This window comes from Theobroma cacao, chromosome 1, assembly GCF_000208745.1.
Source record: "Theobroma cacao cultivar B97-61/B2 chromosome 1, Criollo_cocoa_genome_V2, whole genome shotgun sequence".
Classification (NCBI taxonomy): Eukaryota; Viridiplantae; Streptophyta; class Magnoliopsida; order Malvales; family Malvaceae; genus Theobroma; species Theobroma cacao.
In genome coordinates, this window is record NC_030850.1 from 6,435,017 (window position 1) to 6,460,948 (window position 25,932).

A 25,932-nucleotide genomic window follows, 5' to 3' on the forward strand; every position below is an offset into this window, starting at 1 on the left:
ATTTAATATTAATGATTAAAGTATAAATAAAATATTAATATTTAAACTATCAATTTTTAATATTTTAAAATAAATTATACATTATTAATGTTTAAAACAAAATAATTTAAAAATAAATAATCATAATAACATTTAAATTATAAATAAAATATTAGTATTTTTTAATATTAATGATTAGATTATAAACAAAATATTAATATTTTTTAATATTAATGATTAGATTATAAACAAAATATTAATATTTAAAAATAAAATAAAATAAAATAATCATATATACAATAAAGAGTATTTTTGTCTTTTTATTTTCTATTCCTTTCTTATTCCAAAGTTATTGTTACCAACCAAACACTGCAATAAATCATAATAATTATTCCTGCTCTATTCCATTCATTATACCAAACTACGTAATATCTATTCTATTCTATTTTCACCTCATTCTATTCTCACGTAATAGCTATTGTATTCCATTCTTGTCTATTCCGTGAACCAAACGTGTTATAAAGGTGCTATTTATAATAGTCTACTTAACTTAAACTTGGTGCGCAAGTAAAATTAAATATGAAAGTATCTAACCTAAACTTCATTGGAGTACAAGAAAAGTAAAGTCCTAAAACTATGCTTCCTTAATCAACAACTAATCAATAAGGAAAACTTTATTTTTGGAAAGTATTCTAACTACCTTAGAATACTTTACTTGGCTGCTAAGGAGACAGTTGATGGACCCCTGCATGTGGACTAGCTCGACAGTCCATATGGGCTGGACTAGTCACAGATCTGCAGACCGTGACATTCTCTGCTACTTGATTTAGGCAACGCCTTCGTTGCCTCGTGATCTTTTTCAACCACAAGTCTTCGTCAGGCTCCCCACAAGCATCGTGGGTGTGTTTGAGGCAGTTTTTCTCCAACTGTCTCAAGAACACTTTCAAGTTGGGATGTGTTCTACTGTGTGGATTATTAGCTCGCTGTTAGCCAGTGTCATCCAAGTACACAGCTCCTATGTGTGCAACGCCTCGATACACATAGAATTTGAGCTTGATGAGTAAGTAGTGTCAAAAGTCAGTGAATCAAATTTCCTTTGCCCCGTAAGGAAATCATGAACACGTCTTCCTAGTACTTGTTTGTCATCAATTCATCTACCCCCACATCGTAACGAATTAACTAATCCACCGTGTTGTGCCATCCTTTGCAAAGCTCATTGTTGTTGGACGCAGCTGCTTGACTCTATCTTCTACTCGTTCGAAGTTGCACCACACCTCGTGATTGATAACCGTCTCACTACGAGATACACAGTTATCCTGTGCTTGCAAGATGTTCTCAGACTTATAACGCTTCGTGGCACGTGTGTGCGTAGTTTCCTTGTTTGAAACGCTCACACTATCTTGAACTAAGGCTTTCAAGAGGGATGTGGCCTGGTCACCAATTGATATCGGTCTCTCTCTTAATCTTCAAACCGTGTGATACTTTGCTTTGAAAAACAATACTCTGATGCCAATTGTCACGGGCTTGAAACTTTAGCCAAGTTCCCTATGGCGCTATAGTCTCGTGTTTGTAAGACTAAGCAAGTTTAAATGAGGTTTCTTGATGATTGGAGCGGAAACATAAAATAAATAAATATAATGAAAGAGATTAGGGAGAAACAAAAAGTATTATTAATCCAATAAGAGAAAAACAAAATACTTAAAATCTAAGTATAAAGTAAATTGCTTGATTTAGCAAATTTGATTTGATTGCCTTATAATGACTCTTAAATGTGCTAGTTATAATTGTCTACTTAACCTAAACTTGATGCACAAGTAAACGTAAATATGAAAATATCTAACCTAAACTTTCTTGGAGTATAAGAAAAGTAAAATCCTAAAATTATATCTCCTTAATGAGCAAGTAATCAATAAGGAAAACTGTTCTTTTGGAAAGTATTCTAACTGCCCTAGAATACTTTGCTTGGTTGTCAAGGTGACAATTGATGGACCCCTACATGTGGATTGGCTCTGCAGTCCATTTGGGCTGGACTAGTCACAGATCTATGGACCGTGATAGTCATACTCAACCTAATAGAAAAAAAGTGCATAATATTATAATAGCCGAAGGCCCTACCATTAAAAATGTAGTTGTGAGAGTTACTATTGAAAATGCAAATAACATACCCATAAATTTAGTTTTGATCACCTTCATACTCAGGGTGGAGCTAGTCAATTTTTGTTGAGAGACCAAACACAGAAGAATAAGGATTAAAAATTTTAAAAAATTAATATATTAAATTCAATCAACAATCAAAAAATTGATAATAAAAATATGAAACTAAATATAAAACTATAACGTGTAAAATATAAATAGTTAAAAAAGATAAATAAGATTAATAATTTCTTCTTATATAATCAGAATTATTTAAAAACTATGTATTTAAGATAATTTCATTTCAATTAAATATAAATCATAAAGTATATAAAAAATATACTCAAATTAATTTCCTCTTACATAATCAGCATTAATAAAAAAAATGATATATTGATGAAATTTTAAGTAACAATATAACACTACAACTTATATTTGAGAGCAACATAATAATTTATCAATTTTTAAAAATTAAAATCATAAAAAATAAAATGTACGTAACATAAAAAAGAAAAACATGGCAAGTAGAAGTTAGGTGATACCACATATGACATAACAAAAAGGAAAGAAAAAAAATATAATTAATGGTTGGAAGAAATTTGAAAAAGAAAATTTATAAGAATTTAGGACATATGAACAAATAGAATAGAAATGAAAAAATAAACAAATAATAATATAAATTGAAAGAAAAAATAAAAATATTTCAAAGTTGAGTGAGATATGTGAAATTATTTTATTATTTTTTATTTGTATTAATTATTAAATTAAAAATTATTTTGAGAGAATTATTAGAAAAATATATAAAAATTTCATGTGTTATGAAAAATTTTTTAAAAATTTTGGGGGCCCCGTTACTTAAGGAGGCCTGTTCATACTATTGGTGAGTACGAGAACATTGATAAATTTACATGTAATTTTTGCAGCTGTGGTGTGGGGTATTTTCTGACTTTAGCATTCTTCCATGTCTTAGAAGACATATTTGAGATTCACCCTCACCCAAAAAGCATGCATGTTTGCCACACTTGTTAGATTTGTCTTTTAATCTTGTTTTATGTTTGGGTACATCACATTACATTACATATGACAAGAATAAAGTTGAATTTTATCTAAACTTTTGTGTTGAAGACATTAGTACAAGTACAATAAGGGGATGATAACCAGTTAGATAATATAACACACAAATATTCACTTTTAAAACCTGCATTATAGACCTTTTATTTTTTGAGATGATAAAGCGCCACAATTATAAGATACAAATTTTTACATTATTTATATATTATATGCCTTGTTATTTTTGGGATGATAATAATTCAAAAATAAAAGTTACAAGGCAAGGGATTTCCACATGTCAGTAAAACGAACCCCAATCAACTGGAGTTCAAATTTTTGCTCAGTACATAGGAATAAAAGTAGGATAATAATGGCATAAAACGAAAGAGAAATAAACAGAGAGCAATTTCTTCATCCACTGCATTAACCAAAATTTGTTAACACCACACAAGAAGAAGAAGATGAGGAAACAAATAGAGTTGATAGTAACATTCATCACTTGAATTTTATGAGCGTGCATCGGACAAACTCCAGGCGAAACATTACAAATAAAAGAAGATGAATGAGAATAAATTTTGGGACACCTATACGAGATCCCCCATCTTGGCAAGGGGAATAAATATCGTAACTTTAGGAATACAGACCCAAAAAATACAACAGATTACAAAACAGGGATCCTAAACCCCATAAAATATAATAAAAGAATTACTAAAAAGGAACTCTGTAAAAACAAAGAACAATGTGTCAGCCCCCTCCCCCCCTTCTATATCTACAACACCCACCCACCTACCCCAACCGATAATTTGCCTCCCACAAAATTTCTGCTCGCTCATGACAAAAACTTCACCATGCAACATAACACCTGCTGAACAATTCAGCACAGAAGAACACAAATTCCTTCTGCAACAACTTCACAACCACCCTTCGCACATTGGTAACTGAAGAGCCAAAGCTGCTTCTTTATTCGTCTCTTCCTAGTCATCACAATTCAACCCACAAACTTCTAACACAGGACCATCTTTAGAGACAAATGGGTTAATTCGCACCCACATAAGAGTCAAGATTGAGGCCAGCAGGATAGACCACACCAAAATAATGGTTGGCATCCGATCTTGTTTCCCGAGCAAACCCTTAAGGAAGGGGTAGAGGTGGATAATAACCCAAAGGGCGAAAAATAGCCGCCCAAACAATGGACCCCATGAATCATACCCGTTATTGATGGCATCTGAGACCCCCACCACGACACCAACTATGTTTATGATCAATAAGGTCGTGGGAGGGATGAGCAAGGATGTCCATTTGAAGAGGTAAAGCTCAGAAAATTCACCATCATCTGCTCCTTTAGAAGTCACAGTGAAGCTTGTGCTGACACCAGCCAGAACCTTTAGTAAACCCTGAAAGAGGGCAAAAAGATGTGATGAAACACCTCCAATAACCCAGAACTGTTCATTTCTCCACCAGTCATCAATTCCAACACCACCCCACTGCATCTCAATGATACTAGTTGCAGCAATTGATATGAAGAGAGCTATGAATATAAGACTGGCATAGTTGCTAATCTGCAAGTGAGAGTCAGAACTCCATGTTAGACAAAGCCCTAGCTAGTTAATGAGCAGAAGTTAAATCAACAGAGTGAAACTTGGGGAACACAGCAACCCACCATGTATAGGAGGGACTTGCTTACAGGGAAAACACAAAACTCAACAAGGAAACTAACCTCAAACACCCTAGTTATCTTTTTCGGGGTTAGTAAAATATTTTATATGACAGATAAAGCATTGAAAAGAGATGCTTCAAAACTATCCTAGTCATGATATCATGGCATAGACAACCAAACAGAAATGCAGCTACTGCTTCAATTATGATGCTGGTGTGAGCATATGGACACATTTCAGGTTTCAACAGTTATCACTGCTTTTGATATCAATTCCAGGAGTCAACAGGAATAAACTTCTCTCAAAAAGCTAGATTTCAATGTTAGTATAAAGCACAAAACAAGACAAAGTGAGTTCTTACCTCGGGAACAATAAACTTTCCAGTAAGGAGACAGATAGCTGGAAGGGTACAGTAGACAAGCAAGGGAATGGAGGTCCACGGATACACGACGGAGTTAATGTAGGAAAATCGTTCCAACCATTTCAATCCACCCCCATATCCATACCAGATGGGACAATGTCTGCTCAAGAAAATTTCAACAGATCCAAGAGCCCAACGCAGAACTTGATGCAAACGATCTGAGAGGTTAATAGGAGCTGAACCCTTAAAAGCAGGTCGTTTAGGTATGCAGTACACAGATCGCCAGCCATGACAGTGCATCTTGAATCCTGTCAGGATATCCTCAGTCACAGAGCCATATATCCAGCCAACCTGGTTGCAAGTTGAAAGGTTTGAATTATTAAAATGTACAACTTGCCTATATTTAATATTTAGATTGATTTTTGGATTTTTACTTACTTCCTTTCCCCATTCCGTTTTATCTTCATAACCGCAACTTATGACTTGGATCGCTTCTCTTAGTAATGATGCAGGGCTTGCATTTTGAGGAACTCCACCATCCTCTAGAAGAGTAGATGCCACAAAAACAGGAGACTGACCAAATTTCTTCTCCAATTTCATTTGTGATGTCTCAGATGACTTCTGAGAGTTTGCCTCTGGTAGTAGCACACAGATTGTAGTTTAGAATGTTACAATAAAATACATTATAAACACAACAGTGAGTAACCCCTCATAAGTGAACCCTTACCTGAAATTCCCTCTTCAATGTTTTCAAGAGCATGTATCTGCTTTGAAGCTTCCCTTTGCTTAGACTTCTTTGTCTTCTCCTTTCGCTTTGTTTTCTTGTTCTTTCTAGAACAACAGCATAGGCAGTAGCACCATTTTGGCAAACAATTGCAGGTCTTGCCAGGAGGCTTCTTGGTAACTGGTGCATCATAACCATAAAGTGCTTGTCTTCTGAAAACACACCCTGTTCCAACATATATTGGTCCTTGTATGCCATCCAATCCTTTCATGTTGATCTGTTTTCATTTTGAAGATTAAGTTTTAAAAGGTAATGGAAAGAACAGATAATTAATATGGATGAAATGAAATATACTTACATCGAAGAACACAACATTTCGATTTGAGTATCTATCATGTCGATCAATTCCATCAAATCTTTGAGGAAACTGCACATAACAAACTTTCTTCCCTGATGTTGGGTCCATCATGAAACACATGGCTTCTCTAAGTGCTTTGCTATTGTTAATATAGTGATCACAGTCAACATTCAGAAGATAAGGAGCATTTGAGAGAACAGCTGAGACCCGTATCTTCAGTACAAACAATGAACGGTCATCAGTTCAAGACCATGTGTTAACTGCTAAAAGAGTATCAAATAGAAATAGAAAGTGTGCCTTACCAAAGCATTCATGGCCCCAGCCTTTTTATGGTGTTCAAACCCTGGCCTCTTCTCACGAGAAACATAAACTAGGCGAGGTAATTCATTTCCTTCCACATCGCAGACACCACTATGACCCAGGAAGACCTGTCAAAAACAAAAATATTGTAGTTATGTGGCATGGAGAGAACATCTATGAATGAATCAGTCTTACAGTAGCTCCTAAATCAAAATAGCAAGCAGCTCACAATCCTACAAACAGGGTCCCAGGATGCCATATATCAACAAACTGTCTGATAAAAGAACTAAAAATTAAAAAACACTCAAAATACAGGAAGCAGGATTTGCATAACAGACATGCACATAAGATGCACCAAAGATGAATCAAGTCCTTAAATCATGAGCTACTTTCACAAATCCCAAATAATAAACAATTCAAATAACTCATTTTCCCAATCAAACCCAGAAACGAATCAAAGATATGGTTAAGAGAAGGGAACTAAGGATTATGCATTTCATCAAGAACTGCATCAATCAGAAAGGTGGTGTGTTCCCTACAGTAAAAGTTGTCCCTAGATCCTTCAAGTCATCTGCATTAGAAGTACTTTGAAATATAAGGACAAAAATCCAGTAAGTCAAATGCAACATCTCACCTGAATCATGCCAGGATGGTCACGGACATTGTTTCCAGGCCATGGAGTCCCATCCTGCATTGTCCAACCTTCCTCAGGAACCTTCTGTGCAGTAGCAACCAATCCATTTATCCTAACTTTAAATTCTTCATACTCTCTCTGCACAATCAAATAATAAACTCAAATAAATTAAACACTTCAGGTTATCAAGAATAAAAATCATAATTGCTATATTCAATGGCAGATTGATTAGGAACAGCAGATGATTTTAAGTAACTCAAAAAAATTAAAATTAAACAGAAGACATATTACAATGCATGACAAGAAGCCACATACCTTCATTGCTCGCCTTTCCCTGACAAAAGCTGGATGGACTTTGTTTTTTAGGTAGTCTATCTTCTGAGAAAAATACCACTCTGGAGCACGGGGTTCAATATTGAATTTTTTACAGAAAGGAACCCATTTCCTAGCAAATTCAGATGTCTCAGAGAGTGCTTCAAATGTGAGCATGGCAGCACCATCATCTGATACATAGCATGCAACTTTATCGACTGGATAATCCACAGCAAGGATGGACAGAACAGTGTTTGCAGTGATCAATGGAGGTTCTTTCATAGGATCCACTGTACTCACAAAAATGTCTATGCTAGCTAATTCTGATGGTTTCCCTTCTTTCTCATACCTGTGCATAAAAGTAAAATTAACAAGGAAAGTGGCACTGTATTCAAAAATAGCACGAAAGGAACAGTAAACATGGAGGTGGAAATCTGAATTCATGCCAAATAATTATGTAAACATGGTAAGCTGTGGCCACCACCACAAACCTCAGAGATAGCCGATCTAGGTATGTTTCACGCTCTATAGGGTACCATTTTGGGAATTGATCCAGAATCCACGAAACAGCAAACCATATTTCACATATTACAGATGTCAACCACAAGCCATAAGCATCCCTGACTGGATGCAGAAGTCTATAGTGAAAAAATAGGCCAAGAATTGCAAGACGGAGTATGATAATCAGTCTGTATGGATTTATCTTGCTTGATGGAATGGGTAGCTTCCTTGAAAGTGGTTGCCTGCCTTCATCCATCCTGAAAAGAAAAACCATCTTTTAAATGACAGAGAAACAATTATATATACACAAGCAAAAGATGCCCTTCTGCAGAATTTCAGACACAGATCTACCTAAAACACTGTCAATGTTTATAAACACTAGTAACAGAATTCAACCCAAATACTTTAAACAGTAACTTACATTGGCAAATCAGCATCATCCAGCCCCTCTCCATCAAAGTTTCCACCATCATTCCCTCCTTCATGCTTAACTACCTGAAGTTTGTCGTTCTGCCTTTTCTTCCACTCCTCCATCCGATCCTTCCATGCCACACTTCCATAACCATATACTGCTATATCTTTCTCAGGAACCATTGGTCTAGGTTGCACTGCAGCATTGGAAACACCAAGGTTCAAACTAGAGAGATAATGAATTCAAAATCAGTAACAAACAGAAGGATAATGACTTACAAGGCACGGATGGATCAGTATAAGGCATTGGATGAACTCTATTTCCATGGCCCATAAATGGTGGTACAATGAGTGCATGATGATCAGCAGAAATCTCAGAACCCTAAAACAATAAAAGCATTGCTATCATAATGCAACTGTTGCTTGTGACAGTGTAAAAGCACAATGCACATGTAATTTGGACACACTTGTAAAAATGTATAAACAGAGAGAAGAGAAGAGAGAATCACCTCTTCACCATAAGTCAAAAGAGGAATTTGAGAGCTAGGAGGAGACGAATCTAGTTCTGAATGTGTGGGAATTCCAGAGGTATTAGGATGAGAACCACGACCAGTGTTAAGGCGAGCAGTGAGCATTGCCTCAGCAACTTGATGAGGATCCAAAGCATCATAGTCAAACTCATTGTCCAGATCATCTATGTCATCTTCTTCCTCATCACCTTCAACCCTAGGACTGCCTGCAGTTTACGTCACTAATTAGGGACACTCTTAAAAGTCACTTTTGGCTGCCAATGTAGACCATATATTGCAGAAAGAATCTCACCTTTGATGCGCTTGTATCTGGTTTTGCACTGAGGGCAAGCTTGGTTTCCCTCCCTTCTCTCATACTCATAACAGGGTCTGCAGACAGGGAAAGCACATTCATTGCAGGCAACAAAGGGTTCCCCATCCACTGTAATCTCAATCTCATCCCCACAGATCTGACATGTTTGCCCACTCAATTCTTGCACAGACTTGATCTGATAAGAACCACAACCATAAAGAGAGTACCATCAGCATCAGATCATGAAATGTGTCAACAACAAAACCAGCAAAAAATAAAATCACTGATGAAAGCTCTGTTTCCATAGCCCTGAAGGAGAACAGTTCTTACTGGATTTTACAAATCCTGACAAGCTAATTATATCAAAGCTTGATCAGTTTATCAATCAAATCCACCAAAATTTTGATTCCAACTTATTGTGCAACAATTTGATATAATGCAACATTCATAACAAACAAAAACAAATTGCATATATAGGGAATTTAGTTTCTTCACTTTAGTTTTTTTATCATCTACACATGGTCCTAATAACTTCAGGAAACCAATACTTCCCCCCTTATTTCCTCCTTTCCATGATTGTAGTGAGTTCATATGAAACAAAGAACAAAATGAGAAGAGAGATGGGGGATGGTTTCATAAGGATCCCTAAAGAAGAAATTAAAAATGCTTTATAAGCTACTTCATTAAATATTTACATCAATATTTCCAACAAATGCAGAGCTCACTTAGCATTTTGAATAAATTCATAACATCCATTCGTCAATTTCCAAAATATTTGGAGATTTCCGAAGAATTCAACAATTTGGCGTGACCAACATGCACACCAGAATCAGAGTCTCATGCTTTCTTCCAAATCGTGCCAAATTCCCAGAATCTAAGCAAAAGGATCACCAAATCTCAAATGCGAAAGGAAATCTTAGCCAAGCTTAATAAAATCACAAATTATACTATTAACAACAAAAAAACCGGTCTTACTTCAACTAAATCAACACATATTGGCCATTTTTATGGAAATGTCTATTAACCAAGCAACACTCCAACAAGTCAACATATTTGTCTCCTATGAAGAAAAACCCCAAAACCCAAAGAACAAAATCACAAGATTTAGAGATTTGAAGCTCAAAATGGGAAGAAAAAGATACTAGATTGTGTAAATCTAGCCTTAAAAACCCCTAACTTGTTACATTTCGAGTGAAACCCAGATCAGAAAAAAGCTCAAATTTTTTACATTTTCTAGCAATACACAAAAAATACGAAAACCCATTTCATAAAACAGCAAACAAGCAAATGGGTATTCCTCAAATTAACAAATAAAGGCAAAAACGAAAAGCTTTCTTTTTTTCTCTCTTCTTTTTTTTTTTTTTTGAGATTTCGAGTGCCTTACTCTTCCATTTTCATCTGCATTTATCAAAACAAACTCATTTCTGTTGTGAGAACCAGCAATGAGTCGACCTCCAGTGTCCATAACTCACTATAGCAGAAACAAGAACAACCCAACTCAGGAAAACTCGGTCTCTTCTTCACTTAATGAAACTCAGTCTCAGTACCACCAAATTCCTTGAAAAGATCCAATTTGGATCCCTTCACCTCCCATCACACGAAACCCAAATCCCAGCTCGACTGGAAAAGAGTAGCCTTTGATGGTATAATAATATAATAATATAAGTAAAAGGAAAAGGAGCAAAGAAGAGAAAGAGTGTGGGTTTCTGGATTGAGAAGCAAGCCAAGTCTGTTCTGTAACCTGGCTGGTTTGGTCTCAATCTATAATGACAATTTGAGAGAGAGAGAGAGAGAGAGGATAAAAAGATTGGAGGGCTTTTACAGAGGGAGGAGTGATGAGAGTGTTGAAATGTGGACGCGTAACAAAGAAGGAGATGACAGACGGAATACCTCTAATTACAGAGAGAAAGAAGACGGAAAAATTAAAAACTTCCCAAAAAAAGTAAGAAAATAAAAAAAAACCAAAAAAAAATGAAGTAGACAGAGAGGAAAAGGCTAGCAAAGGTGGTGGGGTCCAGAAAGAGATGGTGGCGCTGGGGTGTTGCCCCCACCACAGTTGGTGGACAAACAAAATATTTATTTCCACAATGAGAGAGAAAATAAAAAAAAAAACCCAATTTTCTTCTTTTGAAGTTTTGAAGATAAAGTGAGTAAATATTTAAGACAGCAAGATATTCACTGTAGTAAAAATTTTTGTTCTTGTCCTTTTTTCGGTCCAAAACAAAGGGGTTTTTCTTTTTTTTTGAATTTGGGCAAGTGAAACTGTGAAAGTGAAAAAAAAAAACATAAAACAAAACCGAAGAGAGAAGAAGAAGAAGAAAGAAAGAGTTAAAGAAAACGCGTACACTGGCATAATGTACCAAAAATAATGACATAATCTACGCCGCGTGAGCAGATCCTACTTCCTAGCTTTTATTATTTCGCATTTTGTTTTATAAGTATTTTGTTACAGGCTAATTTAATTTTTCACTTTTTCTCATTATTTCTGTCAGCGTATTTTTGGTACGGACGGTTTCGACTCTTTAGTTGTTTTTGACTGTTGAGGCTGATTGATATTACGTTCCTAATGTTCCAAAGTACTTTTGACCCTGGGTTTATGTTAAACTTTGATTTATAAAATTACTCTTTAATCATTCAAATATTTTGAATTTAAACTAAAAATTTTTAATTCATTTAAAAAAATAAAAAGTAGAGTGAGAATATAATTATTTAATTTCCATTTTTTTTAGAACTCTCGTGATTGTTTTTTGTATATATCACTAAAATTAAACTGCATAATAATTTATTTTTGAAATATTTTAATAATAGTTTCTTAAAAACATAAAAGCATGACTCGTTGTTTACTCTTCTAACATTGTATTTTTTATATATTTTAATATTTTGTGGCATTTTTATGACAACAAATTTACGGACTCTAAAAAATCTCAAAAATAAATTTTTTTTTACAACAATTTCATGACACTTTTCAATTGTATGTTTTTTCAACCCAACCCAACCCAACCTTTATGGGTTTCAGATGCAGGTTTTTACTTCCTTATCACTCCTTTTAATTGGGATTTTTTTTTACTCTTGGTATCAAAATTTTGGTCAGAAAATGAAATCCTGTTTTGTATTTATTAGCCTGAAAGAAAATAAAAAAATTTCTCCCTTTTTTTTTTCGTTTTAAAATGGCATAAATAAATAATTAAGAATACCCTTTGTAAATATCCTCCATCTCACAAGTCATCATCTTTTAACCAGAAAGATTTGAGAAAAAACAGGCAACCCACTCGCCATCAAAGCAATACAATATCTTTAGTCGATTCTTTATCTTTTTTTGATGAAAGAGTATTCCTTTCATATTATTCGCAGTTCTGTACATTTAAATCATTTTCCAACATAAATGTCCTCATCAATGTCCATGCCAGTGCCAGAAAGAGGACTTCAAAGAAAATCAGAAAGAAACAGAAATCTCCAGCAGCATCGCCATGCTTAGTAAGTAATAATAATATGAGACATTAAATTGAAATTTGAAGCTAGCAACACTTAAATAAGCCGGAATTGCTACTGCCCCAATTGTGGAAGTATGTATAATGTTTGTGCTGAGAGTTTTATTTGTAGCCTGTCAACCTAGATTTCAAGTGTGATTCACCTAAAATTGCAGCGTCTTTCAGCTTCATCAATTAATATTAAGTCAGCATCAGACAATAATGGAAGGGAAGCTCTTCCTAACTCATGGATCCAATTATTCAGATGATCTTGCTCCTGAAAGCACAACAATGACACCTGCAGCCGACAAAACCCCCCAATAAAAAATTCAATTTTTGGCCGTTAAGGATTGGGTGACAAATGATCGCCTTCTTTTTTTTTTTTTTATCTTTTACAAAATTAAAATATAAAAAAAAAGATTAATTTATTTATTTTATTAATATAGACAGTCGCTTTTGCTGGGCCGCCACACCAAGTCACTTTCATGTCATGCCACATGTGCTAATAGACTGTCGGTGGAGCAATTAGCCTCCTTTTCTTTTGTTTTTATTTTAGCTTATCAAAAATCTTTATTCACTATTGCTACGAGTACTATTTTTATATCTAATGAAAAAAACTTACTATTCTTTTACATTCATTAAATAAAAAATTTCATAAAAATAGCATCTGAACTCATCTTAATCAAAAGTTTAGGAACACATATTTTAGTGAAAGAATAAATTAATACGTGTTTGGCAATCACTTTAATGATTACATCATGAATATGCATTGCCCACAGGAAAATATTTACAATAATGTTGGCTTAAGGGTTGATCATAACCCCAGAAAGATAATCCACAAAGTTGTATGATCTATGGTTTTGTGATCATTGACTAACACACGTAGAGATTGGTTTGGTTACAGGCTCCTTTTTGACCCTTTCGAGGGGCTAAGCTGTTCTGTTCTTTTTTTTATTATTGTTATTTTTGCTGCCTTTTTAACAACGTGAATTGAAAGGAAGAAGCATCAAAGAAATGCCAGCTTCCAGCGAATTCAACAACAAAAACGTTGCTGTTTTTCCAATAATCAGATGACATCTGGAAATTTGGTAGCTTAACTCAATTGCTTAATGACTTTAATCCATCGCATAAAAATTAACGATCTCAAAGTAAAAAAAAAAAAGAGATAGAGAGAGAAAAAAACAAGAAGAACGCTTAATTATAAGCCCCGGCTAAGTGGTCTGGCCTTGAAACATGCCACGTGGTAAGGCATGTGACTATGGGTCCCTGACCTCGAAGGGACAATCGAGCAAGTCTTTGCCCTAATTCATATGGGACCCACATGTAAAAATTAAAAAAAGTGTTTTATTTTTGAGGTGGGGGGTGGGTCCTTTTCCTTGTCCTTTTTTTTTTTAGCTTTGGTTTGATGGAAAAGGGTACAGCTGGCAACAGTGATTGCTTGGATGGAAAGTGAATTGTAAACCACAGAATCTAATCTCTTCTCCGGTCCTTCTTTCTTTCTCTTTGATGAATAATTTGTTTTTTTCTTTTAAGGGTTGGTGTGATTGGAGGCTCGGCGAGTAATTGGGTATTTGGAAACAGCCAAGCGCCAGTCCATCGAATTTGGTTGTACGGGAAGAAAGAGTAAAAAGGTCATTTCGATTTTACGTTGATGGGATTGGGGGTTGATTCGCTTTTTTCATGGGTTTTGGGTTACTTATCTCATCTTCAACGAAAAATATGTGATAATGTAACGCCTGGTCAAAGACCCATAAAAAATAATGAAATTAAAATTCTTTGCTTAAGTTAAATATTAGGATAAATGTATACTTTTCAAAATGTCAATTTTAACCGTTGAACTTTTATTTCATGCAAAATCAAGTTATCAAACTTTTTTGTTTTTATGAAAACAAGCCATGCTTGTTACCAAATATTCCATACTTCCCAATAAATTCACTGCTTATGTGTTTAAACTTGTTCTCTGTTTTCTTTCTACATTACAATTGTGTAATTTGATTTTTTTTTTCATATCAAATATCAATATTTCTATTAGGATTTCAGATCATGCAATGTCTAATTTTTTTCAGTGAATTACATAAGAGTTAACAACCACCGAATATTCACTAATGAACTCTTCCTATTCTAATTTTTATTGGCAAGGTTGGTTCACCAATTTTTTTTTATAGAAACAACAATAGAAATGTATTTGATTCTCTAATTAATCATTTTATTTCCTTAGCTGCGATTCATGAGAAATGTTAATTTTGCTTTGTTTTGTTGTTCTAATTTGTACGAGTGTCACAGTAAAATTTAATTACTATAAATGCCAAGCAAACAAATTGTAATCTTCCAAATTAAAAGAAAAAAAAAAGGAAAAGAGTAGAAGCTCAAAGAAAATGGGACTTTAGAGTATAGTAGTTATATTATTATTATTGGGGCTGTACAACCTTTTTTATGTTATTGTTTCCCTACATTATTCTTTCCATTAGACAATGCTATATATATATATATATATATATCCAAAGATTTATTAAGGATAGGAAGAACATTTTTCAATAATATCAACTTTATAGGCATTTTTTAATTCATGTCAAACATTGAGATATTATTTTGGTAGGTCAAGAAATCTTTCACATAAACTTGTGCGGGCATGGGCTATGACTAACGTTCTCTCACAAATATAAAAATCGTTGTATCTGAAAATTTGAGTTAATGATGAATGTATAAAATCTATTATTATTCAAAAAGTAAATTTAAATGTATATTATTTTGTTTAACATAAAATTTGAGTCATTTTAGTTTATAATTTAGTATCATTTACATTTTTGTAAATACAAGTCAATTTGAATATTAAATCATTTGAAGTTTCAAATTACTCTTATAGTGCATGTTGATTTTTTAAAATTAATTTATATTCAATCAATTGGGGTTTGAATCAAATTACTTAACTTTTACGTTTTACCACCTCAAAATTAATTTTAAGAGCAATAAAGAGATCCAAACTTTTCTTCATTTCTAATTAAACCAAACAAAACGATTTGCCTTCCCAAACAAAACGTGAGAGCATCATCTTTCACCAATATAATTACAGATTTCAAAATTTTAACATTCAATACAAGTCCATGCTTCATTTATAAATTCTTACTTGCAATTATAAAAAAACATCATATTTTAGTGGTTGAGAGAACCTGAGACAGAGCTACTCATTTAAGATTTCTTTTTTAAAGAATGAAGATTTCAACTTTGAATTATTTTCTTTCCAAAATAATATAAAAGGAAGCTTTTTGAATTCGTGCTCGATTATTTAAAATTCTATACAGTTGGTACTTTTTATAACTTCTTTTTTTATATTATCATTTTGATTTTAATTGATAAAAGTTCTGTTTGAACTAAACACCAATGGTTTTTAATTGTTTGTTATATATAAATATATTGAAATTTGACTTTTTGATACATATATTTATTATTAATTTTTTTTTATAATTGAGAGAATGAGGATTCGAATCTTACTTTTAAGATAGAGAGATTAAGCACCAACTGATGAGTTAAATGTTCGGGTGCATATATTTATTATTAATCTAAACGTTCAGATAAACTTATATTATTTATGTAATTGACATTTAATTTTGCTATAAAATACTTATGCATTTTTCTTTTCAAAATGATAGTACTAATTTGGAAACGTCCTTTAAAATTGGATATAAAATCCTTTACAATGTTGGTCTTCAATTATTGTACCAAAAAAAATAGTGAGCACGATAAATAAAACTTGGGCAAATTGTTGTATGTGTCCCCCAGAAAGAATCAGTCCAAAAACCAATATCAACTCAAAAGTCATCATCCAAGTTCCCACCACACCCCCAAAACAGGTTAAAGCCATAAATGCAGGGAAAATATATGTTTATATCTTGAGCTTTCAAGGTATAAATTCATTTGCTCGTCAATTTATATTTAATCATTTCATGCAGTTAAAAGCAAAAGAGATGATAAAAATGTGAAATCAAACTCTTGTGATTTTCTATTATTTTCGGATCATTTGAGAGTTATATCAGACTCGGATGGTTCAATGTTAACATCAGAAATACGTGACTAAAAATAAATCATATCATCATCAAATTTCTCTATTTTTTATTTTTTGAATCTGTACTGTACTATGATATACAAATAACAAATAACATATATATATATATAAAATATGTCAACATCATCTCTGACTTTTATCACGTGAACAATGATGTTTGCAAACCTTATTTTTTGATGGATATACACTGTCGGCAACTTACTATGATATACTATCAACAAATCATAAGATAAAAAGAGTAAGAGTCCGACCAAAGGATGGCTTAGGGTTAAACCCACTACAGTACTCCGCTCTGCCAACTGAGCTAAGGTCAGGTAACATCTCATTTAGCTGTGGGATTCGAGCCCAGGTCTCCACGGCCACAACGTGAATACCTTAACCCTAAGCACAGCCACTTTGTGGAGCTTTTGTTCTTGAATTTCAACAATGCAAACGGGGTGAGCATCGGGAGTTTCGAAAGCCAAAATTCGAAAACAATAGAAATCAATTTATCTTGTTCCGTTTGATTAGTTATATATAAAATATATTTTTGAAGTACTTTTAAAAGTTTATGTTAAAAATATTAATAACATTTATATAAAAATATATTATTAATGATTTGGTATATTAAGTTGTCAATTTTTAATATCAAAAACCGATCAAAATTATCAAAGTATATTATTTCTCCTGCTCAATTAATATTAAAACTGAAAAAAATCAATTTCAATTAACTGCATTCAGTCAGCTTCGATTGATAATTTTGATTTGAACTAATTAATGCTTGCGATAACATTTGTATTTTTCATTTCCTGAGACAAAGAAGTCAATATTACCATGTTTCGAGGCTGTTCTAATCACAATTTGTAGCTGAAAGACGTCAGACTTTGTTGTTAGCTCACCTGGGGATCACATGGTTTGTACCTTAAAGTTTTGATAAGAATTGAAGCAAGAGAAGCAAGTATGCTAACTGAGCAACTTAATAACTATTTGGAAACAATTTCTTGAACTTTATAAGTGGTTCAAAAGATATCTTCATGTTCAGAATATCCAGCAATAACTGGAGAAAGAGATTGACAGTGTCAGTATTTTGTTAATTTTCTCATCACCTGTTACGTTTTGGGAAAATATAAGGCAGACTGTGTCTGAGTCCAACTTTCATATGTAGTCAGAAAGTATTGCGTAGAGAGATGGCACACAAGTGGCAAATATACTGCATTACAGTCGCTAATGTAGCTGCTCTTAAAATCATAAATGCATCAAGGAGATGATACCAAATAACAGAAGAATTTTTTCTTCTGTTCCAGGGTCCAATTTCTATAGGAATCTTCTTATACTAAAAAGAGTTCTAAACAAGATATGAGGACCATGCGAGAATTCTCACAAACCAAAGAAGTTCATTCATGTATAAATGCTAGAGAGAAATATCTGGTTCAGCCATAAAACAACAATTTATGAAGTAAGCAAAATGTCAGGTACTGCACCTCCAAAATTCTTTCAACAGTATTAATTCTATCCTAACAAATGCAGTCTCGCAGAGCTTAATTGTTCCATAATCTCATGTTTTCCAAACTCGAACAGTGCCATCCACAGAGGAGGTTATTAAACAATTGTCTTTTGGATGGTAACTCACGCTTGTTACCTGCCAAAGAAAGATCAAAGGTTTTAAGTTCATCCTTTTGTTATGCAGAAATGATAAACCAATCAAAGAATAATAATGCAAGACCACATTCAGCTTTATCAACCCTGAAAAAATAATGTTAGCCTTGTAAGACTAGCTGTCCCTGCAATTAAGTACTGTAAAAAGAGAAACCATAGCTGATGTGAAACAAAATGCAAAGCGATGTTAAAATTGATTTACATTTACATTGTGCAAAGATGTGTATCTTACATTATTAATCCAAACAAATATCTAGAATGTTGCAAAAGGAAGAGGGACAAAACAGAAGGCCAAACAACTAATGCAAATTCCAGCTCTAACTACACCATTGTCATGTATCTCCTAATTAGTTAAAGCATTATACTTCCTCCCATGTTTCATTCAAAATTCATCGTTTGAAAACCCAATATATATGTTCAAGCATAATTCAAAACTTCCAACTGATAGTTGCATGAAGGTTAAGGGCTGAGGCCAACAGCAAAAAAATGACTAAAACATCAAATAGAAAAAGGCTGTACAATAAATTGGCAAAAAGGAGCTCTTCACTTTTATTGCAAAATGCCCTTTTCCCATTAACATCTCTATGGCATCAAGCACGATAATGCCGAAATTCCATCATGAAAAGAACTAGACAAAAATTTGGGGAATTCTCATTGAAAAATATGATAAAGTTAGGGCTAACAGTGAGTTTATGCAAGAAAAATCATCCTTTTTTCATCTTCACCAAGAAACTAGCAATACTCCTGCAGTGCATATATTTATCTCAAAAAATCAAGCTGCCACTCAGAAATGATCTTGAGCCCTAATCATAATGCATCAATAAACAATTTTCTCTAGTAGCCTAATCCATATGGTATGTTTAAAAAATTCTGGAAATTGCCTTCTAGATGTAACCTATGAATAGAACGTAACATCCTTCAAATAGGGTGTTAATTGGTGGACAGTGACAAGTCATATTTGGGATGAGGCTTTGCACTTGGATTATGTAACTGATCATGCACAAGCATCAGATAATTCATATTCAAGAACTTTCCATAATAATATTTTGAAAACTGCAGAAAGCATTGCCATTGGAAACTACATGATAAAATTTAAACCTAGATAAAAAATTCTATGTTGTGAAATCAAAGTACATAACAAAGCAAGCAAAAGCTCTCAGATGATATGATTCCATCACAGAGCATTCAAGAAAGCTTATCCAAATAAATTCCAAGACAAAAAGTAAAGCAAAAAGGGATGAAAAAGGGGAAAAAGAAAGAACCTCGCAAGCCAAAATACTGTCGTAAAACATTTAGGAAGCACCAATAGTAAAATAGATTATCCTGAAATATCAGCCCTACTTAGAAGAACCGGCAGTAGAATTTATAAGAAAAAGAAAATAGTACCACAGATGCATGAGCCTGGAATTTTGAAACCACAGATGCATCTACCAGATCCCAGAAGAAAATTGAGCCATCCTCAGATCCACTAGTTACATGCGCGTCAGTGTTGGTTAGGCAGCAATCCATTTTATAGGACTATAGCAGAATAACAAAAGGAAATTAAAGCAAGCCATGAATGAAAATGAGTGAAAACCTTAAAAGCTTGGAAATTTAGATTGGACTGACTAAAGACACTAAATTAGTGGATATTTTCACCATTAAAAATATGTCCTTTATATTCACAATGCTTTTGAACTGACAATCAACATTTAAAGGAAGACTGTGTATACGGACGAGGAAAAACTTGAAGGCATGATGAATAATTTGCAAGAGCAGTAATAAGGCATCTGCTTTCTAACCTTGCAAGCATGTCCTTTATATTCTTGCAATAATTCACCTGTGGATCTGCCATAGGAGAGAACCAGATTTAGAGGCATGCATTGCAGCAAAAATCCAGTTAAGGTGAAGATCTTACCGGTCCAAAAGGCGTAAAGTAGAATCCAAGCAACTGGCTAATATGCAGTTACCATCATTTGACATTGAGATACAGTTGACAGGTTGCCCCAAGTCATCTGATATTTCTCTACAGTATAAAGCAAGGAAAAACATTGTAAGGGAAGTGCATAGAGTGATTACCAATATAGATTGCATTAGAATGAAAAGGAAAATAATAGAATGAGTTACTGTTCCATACCTACCAATACGAATATCAAATGTTCGAACAGTTCCATCAACACTCCCACCAATAATTTCAGTATTTGTTAAACACACAGACATGACAGTGTCCAAAAATGAGTCAATTATCTGCATATCAGTGTGACCTTTCGATCAGTTAGCTATTACATACACTAAAATGTATTCATAACATGTTTGTTCTTCTTTCTCTCTTTTAATTTTTCAGAATTAAAAATTTCAACCTGTATAGGCTCAGTGCTGTGAGACCTGCAGTCCCAAGCACGCAAGGACCGATCATAGCCTGCAGATACTACCACTGATGCATACTCATTAAACTTTACTGCATTCACCTAGGAAAAATGTTAATGATGAAAAGGGAATATCAGTAAAACAAATAAATTTATTTGCCAATTCAAATTTAGATTTCTCTAGTTATTGAAAAATACTACTAATATGTTTGAAGAATTAATCAACTTTAGCGAACAGCAAAATCTATTATTCAACTTTAATATGGAACAATAATACTATTTGAATATGTATCACATTTTATTCAAATAAAAATACAAATTAGCAACATTTTATTAACTAAAGAAGCAAACAAAAAAAAAAAATCTAGTAAAAGTAACAACCTCGCCATCGTGGCCTCGAAACTTGCGAATAACACGACCAGTTGAGACATCCCAGTAGAAAATCTGTCTGTCCCCACCGCAAGAACACAACTTGGAGTTATCTCTACAGAAAAGAGCAAGACAATCAAATAAATTATAAATGTTAAAATTGCAAAGATTAGTAAACAAAAGAGAAAAGAAAGGAATTGGCAATAATGGCGCAAGAGTTGAGTACGGGGTGACGTGGACGTCGCGGACTTCGCGGCCGTGAGATTTGTAGGTTTTAATGTGGATGCCGCGGTGTGGGTTCCAAAGACGGATGGTGCGGTCTTTGCCGCAGCTCAGGCAATAATTGCCGTCGCTGTTGAACCTCGCCGCTAATACTGCACCTTCGTGGCCTTTTAGCACGTTCGCTTCTTTCCTTGGCAGGTCCGACACACTCATATTTCGGTCTTTTCCTTGGCAACCCGGCAGCAGCCGGAGACACTGATGAGGGAATTCGGTTTTGTTCAAATGGGCTATGTAGAGTCCATTTTTAGATTTGGGCCGTTTGGAAGTTGAGCCCAACATCAGGCCCAACTTGAATTACGTTGACAATTTTGTTTTTCAGCACTTTTATTTTGACACATATAGTTTTCTTTGTGATTTATAAGAGTGTAATTACGCTTTCCAATTGAGTTGGTACAATTTTTCTTGGGCGCAACAGTTGTGCGCTTTCAAAGTACGTACTTAAGAAGTAGTATGAGCTGACTTGAAACTGAACTCTGCGAACGTATGAAGTCTGAAAGGTTTTCGAGTATTTTCTCTAAACTTTTCACATGGCTGTCGCTTTGTGTTCACCACCAACTTCACTCACTTTTGGTCTTCCGGCAAGTTAACTTGATTAATATTACATTAAAGTGGGCTTGTAACCAAGAGGGGCATTAAAGTGGTCGAATGTTGCAAACGGATGCCTCAGAGAGCTGGAGTTAACCTTCGGCTCTGTGAAGATGTTGTGCTCCGCCCCCGACTGTTGGGAAAAGGGGCCAGCCAATCAAAAAAAGAAAAAAAGGGCTTGATTAATATTGCGGTTACTCAGCTATAGAAACCCATCATCTTCTCTTAATTAATCCTTTGCTTAAGACAATTAGAGCTCATAATCATGATTTGACATGAATCACACCTTTACGTTTAGTCCTCTCCTCGATCTCCCTCTATTTCTCCTATAAATAACCTAGCTAGCTCCCTGACTCTCATATTCTCCTCATCCATCAGTTTGTTCTCTGTCCCTGTCAACTATATCTCATACAAAAAACATCATGGCTCTCAAAAATGTGTTTCTTCTTTTGGTCCTTGTCTGCCTCTTGGCTAGCGCAACTGCTGCAAGGGACCTATCCAGCAAGAGCAAGCCAGGCCATAACCTTGCAGCAAGGCTTGAGGCTAGTGGAGGCCTTGTTGAGTGCTGGAATGCACTAAATGAGCTGAAATCATGCACTAATGAGATAGTTCTTTTCTTTATTAATGGCCAAACTGATATCGGCCCTGACTGTTGCCGTGCCATTGAGGTTATTACTCGTAACTGCTGGCCTGCCATGCTCACTTCCCTTGGTTTCACATCTGAGGAGGGCAACATCCTCAGAGGCTACTGTGATGCATCTTCTGGCCCAGCTGCTGCTGCTCCGCTCGCTGGCTATCCAGTTAGTGCCGAGGTCTTCGTTTAAAGAAGGCAGTATTTAGGATGTTCGATTTGGTTTTTATTTTCTTTTGTGTTTTGCTTTTCGCATTATCACTAAGTTTTATGGTGTTTGCTGTGTGGTAAACTTGATTGAATAAATGGAATCAATAAAGGAGTTGATGCTTATTTCAAAATATAGTAGTCTCTTAATCTGTGAGAGAATGGGAGTTGTGGTCTCTGATGTTTAACTATACTATTTATATGCCAAATTTCTTCTGCAAAAATCTGTTTATTGTTGGGATGCATAGAGGCTATGGTGCCAATCCAGTATAAGGTATACCAGTCTGCACTCTAGCATGGAAGGTGGCCATGAACTGCAAATTAGTATTTAATCTTAAGGCTGGCCTTGAACTGTACGTAGTCTTAATTAATTACTTTAGCCACGGCAAAGTTCGAAGGAAGGTCTCTGTTCTTCTTTGAAAAGTTAACGCTAAGAGAGAAAAGAGAGAAATAGGAAAGAAGGGAACAGTTCAATAAAAATGAAAAGAAATACCCTTTGAGAAGCTAAGAAAATAGGTAAGTTACTCATTAGTAATTGTATACATGTACTGGATTCTGGTTGGATAACATGGTTGTGGACTATAAGCTCTATACTTAGAAAGTCAGAATGTTTTACCAAGGTTTTTGAGTACCAGTTCCATTCAAAATAAAAAGGAGGATTTACAGTTAGATTTTTGATACTTTCCATCGTCTCTTTAGTAAAATTCAGTAGCCTTGTCGGCTAGATAAATTATCTTTCAAACTTGTCAGAATGTTTCTTCACTGAAGGAAATGGTGTTTTCCAGTTAAACATTTAGAATTGACAGTGAGCAAGTGTTTGAGTTGGAGTTTAGTTGAATTTCTGAAACCTTGCTAAAAATTTTATAGGCTCCAGAAAAACTATGAACGCAAAAAAAAAAGGGAAAAACACAAGGTCATAATTTCTGTCCCATTTCATAATAAATGATGCACCAACTCACTAAATAGCGGCTTCTATTCCCGCATATTTACCAAGCATTTTGATAGAAGGTTGTTTCTCCTCAAGTTGTCCTCAACTTTGTTCCTGTATTTCCTTTTTGCCTATTTCTTTGCGCATTTGTTCTGCTTTTGTCTCCCCTTGAATAGATTAGCCGAATTAAAATTGCTTATCCTCCAGAAATGGCAAGCTCAATAGTACACTGAACACAAATCTTAGTTTGAGAGTTTTCAAACAGATTGATGCAAAGAAGGTGGCTTTTGGTGAACCAATAATATCTGTAGTTCTCTCTTGGTCTGATCTATGGTATATCAAAAGCTTGCCTGAGAGACATTAGGTTGAAGTTCAAAAATTACATCCATATGGAGAGCTAACTCTGACTAAAGTCGTAGGCTTGCAACCATTACCAAAATAATATCTTACTAACATCAATTGGCATGAGCTATAAAATGGAGAGGAACCGTCCATGCATAAAATCAGAGTGCATAATAATTGAGCTAAATTAATATAGCCAAATCAACTCATTGAGTACTATCTAGCACATTAACCTGTTCATATACCCCCCATTTCTGATCTATTAATCTCCCCAGTTACGTTTCTAATCAAGTCTCTTTACGTTCATAATTAAGCACCAAGAACAATCTAACACTAGTTTTTCTCCATTAAGGATCGGAATCCTCCTTTTACCTCTTCTGCAGTCTCTCGCTTCTAGTGCATCCTCCGTCTTTATGGAGAACTCTTTCGGATTCTCCGTTACAGCCCTAATAATAACACAGGCCACGACCGCTTCCCTCGGCTTTGCCCCACAAGAAGGCAGTATACTCCAAGGCTTTCACCATATCATTGAATCAGAATCCAAACCCAAAAGCCACCACCACAATTTGCCGAGGTGTTCCCAGTAAGACTATTTCCCAAGACTAAACCCTCTTATCAATCTTGACTTTTTTTGTTATAAATAAAGGATTTCATCTTGATTCCTAGTAACTTTATTTTGACTAATGTAACTACTTTATCTGTTTATTTTGCTGTGAATGATCAAAAATCAAGTGGAAAATCATAATGAATGAAATATGCGACTAGTACTGTGATCAAATTCATTGACAATTACAATGTTACATTGTCGAAACAGACCATCATCAAGAATTCCAGCCCCCCCAAAAAGAAAAACTATTCTTGACACCTAAGTGATGAAAAGATGTAACTGCTTCTTCTGTATCCAGTCAGGAAAAGAAAGAAAAAAGGGCAAATTCACCGAGTGAAAAGGTGTTTAAACTGGAAAAATGTACTGTGTCTAGATCCCTTATTAGTGCCACGATCATCATCCGGATCAGACCCTCCATCTTTCTTGAGTCCTGTACCCACAGTCACCATCTCGGGCACCCTACTTCCCATTGGTGGCAAACTCTCCGGTGGATTAACCGGCGAAATGCACATTTCACACCGACTTTTAGGAGCCATAACAGGCCCTAGCTCACTAAGAGCACCATCATTATCCCTGGCCCTGTATCTCGGAACAAGAATCCCATCAAGTCCATGGACAGCAATGTTTGACCCCAGGAAAAGATCCGGAACCGAGACGCGGACCCCGTCGACGGCAACGGATGGCAAGACGCTGCCGTTGTGGGATACCTGAGTTTTTTCTATGAAGAGATGGCGGTTAGGGAGGAGGGTTTCGATGTAAGGGCGACGGAGGGAGAGAAGGTCTGACGTGGAGAGTAAATATGGTGACACGTGGAGGAGGAGAGAGAAGGTATAGAGGCGGGCGGAGGAGAGGAGGTCGAGGGAGAAGAGGAGGGAATCAGGGGGTGACAACAAAGTGAAAGAAGAGTTTTGGGAGGAGAGGAGGCGGGGTTGGAGATCAGATGTGGTGATGGCGTTGGGGAAGAGGGTGTAGCCATTTGATCGGAGGGCGAAGAGGGCGGCATCGAGTTCTTGGGAGGTTAAGTCAGCGGTGGTGCAGGGGGCTGTGAGGAGGAGGAGGAGGAGGAGAGTCGTTGGTTCGGAGGAAAAGATTTCCATTTGGGTGGTTGTGATTCTGTTACTTTTGGCGGGAGGACCTTTGGGTTTAGGAGTGGAGGTTGGGTGATTAGTTGTGTGTGTTTATATAGGGGGTGATTCGGGTCTCGAATCTTGGGATGGATTTTTTGGCCGTTGGA

At 35.1% G+C, this 25,932-nt stretch overlaps 4 protein-coding genes across 4 annotated transcripts; 1 reads left to right on the forward strand and 3 right to left on the reverse strand.

The window, feature by feature from the left end:
* LOC18611727 (cellulose synthase A catalytic subunit 2 [UDP-forming]) lies at positions 3,625-11,139 on the reverse strand. Its single transcript, XM_018126638.1, has 14 exons — positions 10,625-11,139; positions 9,241-9,436; positions 8,928-9,154; positions 8,698-8,800; positions 8,429-8,615; positions 7,998-8,264; positions 7,510-7,855; positions 7,195-7,332; positions 6,563-6,688; positions 6,261-6,473; positions 5,906-6,179; positions 5,617-5,813; positions 5,179-5,529; positions 3,625-4,721 (listed from the first exon to the last, which is right to left on the reverse strand). Exons 1-14 carry the CDS (start codon positions 10,703-10,705, stop codon positions 4,137-4,139), a joined length of 3,291 nt encoding a protein of 1,096 aa, XP_017982127.1. The 5' UTR covers positions 10,706-11,139; the 3' UTR covers positions 3,625-4,136.
* LOC18611728 (WD repeat domain-containing protein 83) lies at positions 18,012-21,604 on the reverse strand. The gene is made up of 8 exons (XM_007048142.2): positions 21,343-21,604; positions 21,129-21,231; positions 20,742-20,849; positions 20,519-20,628; positions 20,300-20,407; positions 20,184-20,229; positions 19,789-19,920; positions 18,012-18,385 (listed from the first exon to the last, which is right to left on the reverse strand). The coding sequence occupies exons 1-8, from the start codon at positions 21,549-21,551 to the stop codon at positions 18,302-18,304; spliced, it is 900 nt and encodes a 299-aa protein (XP_007048204.2). The 5' UTR covers positions 21,552-21,604; the 3' UTR covers positions 18,012-18,301.
* LOC18611729 (egg cell-secreted protein 1.4) lies at positions 22,347-22,957 on the forward strand. Its single transcript, XM_007048144.2, has one exon. The coding sequence runs from the start codon at positions 22,406-22,408 to the stop codon at positions 22,805-22,807; it is 402 nt and encodes a 133-aa protein (XP_007048206.2). The 5' UTR covers positions 22,347-22,405; the 3' UTR covers positions 22,808-22,957.
* LOC18611730 (fasciclin-like arabinogalactan protein 19) lies at positions 24,936-25,824 on the reverse strand. The gene has a single exon (XM_007048145.2). It carries the CDS (start codon positions 25,793-25,795, stop codon positions 25,025-25,027), a length of 771 nt encoding a protein of 256 aa, XP_007048207.2. The 5' UTR covers positions 25,796-25,824; the 3' UTR covers positions 24,936-25,024.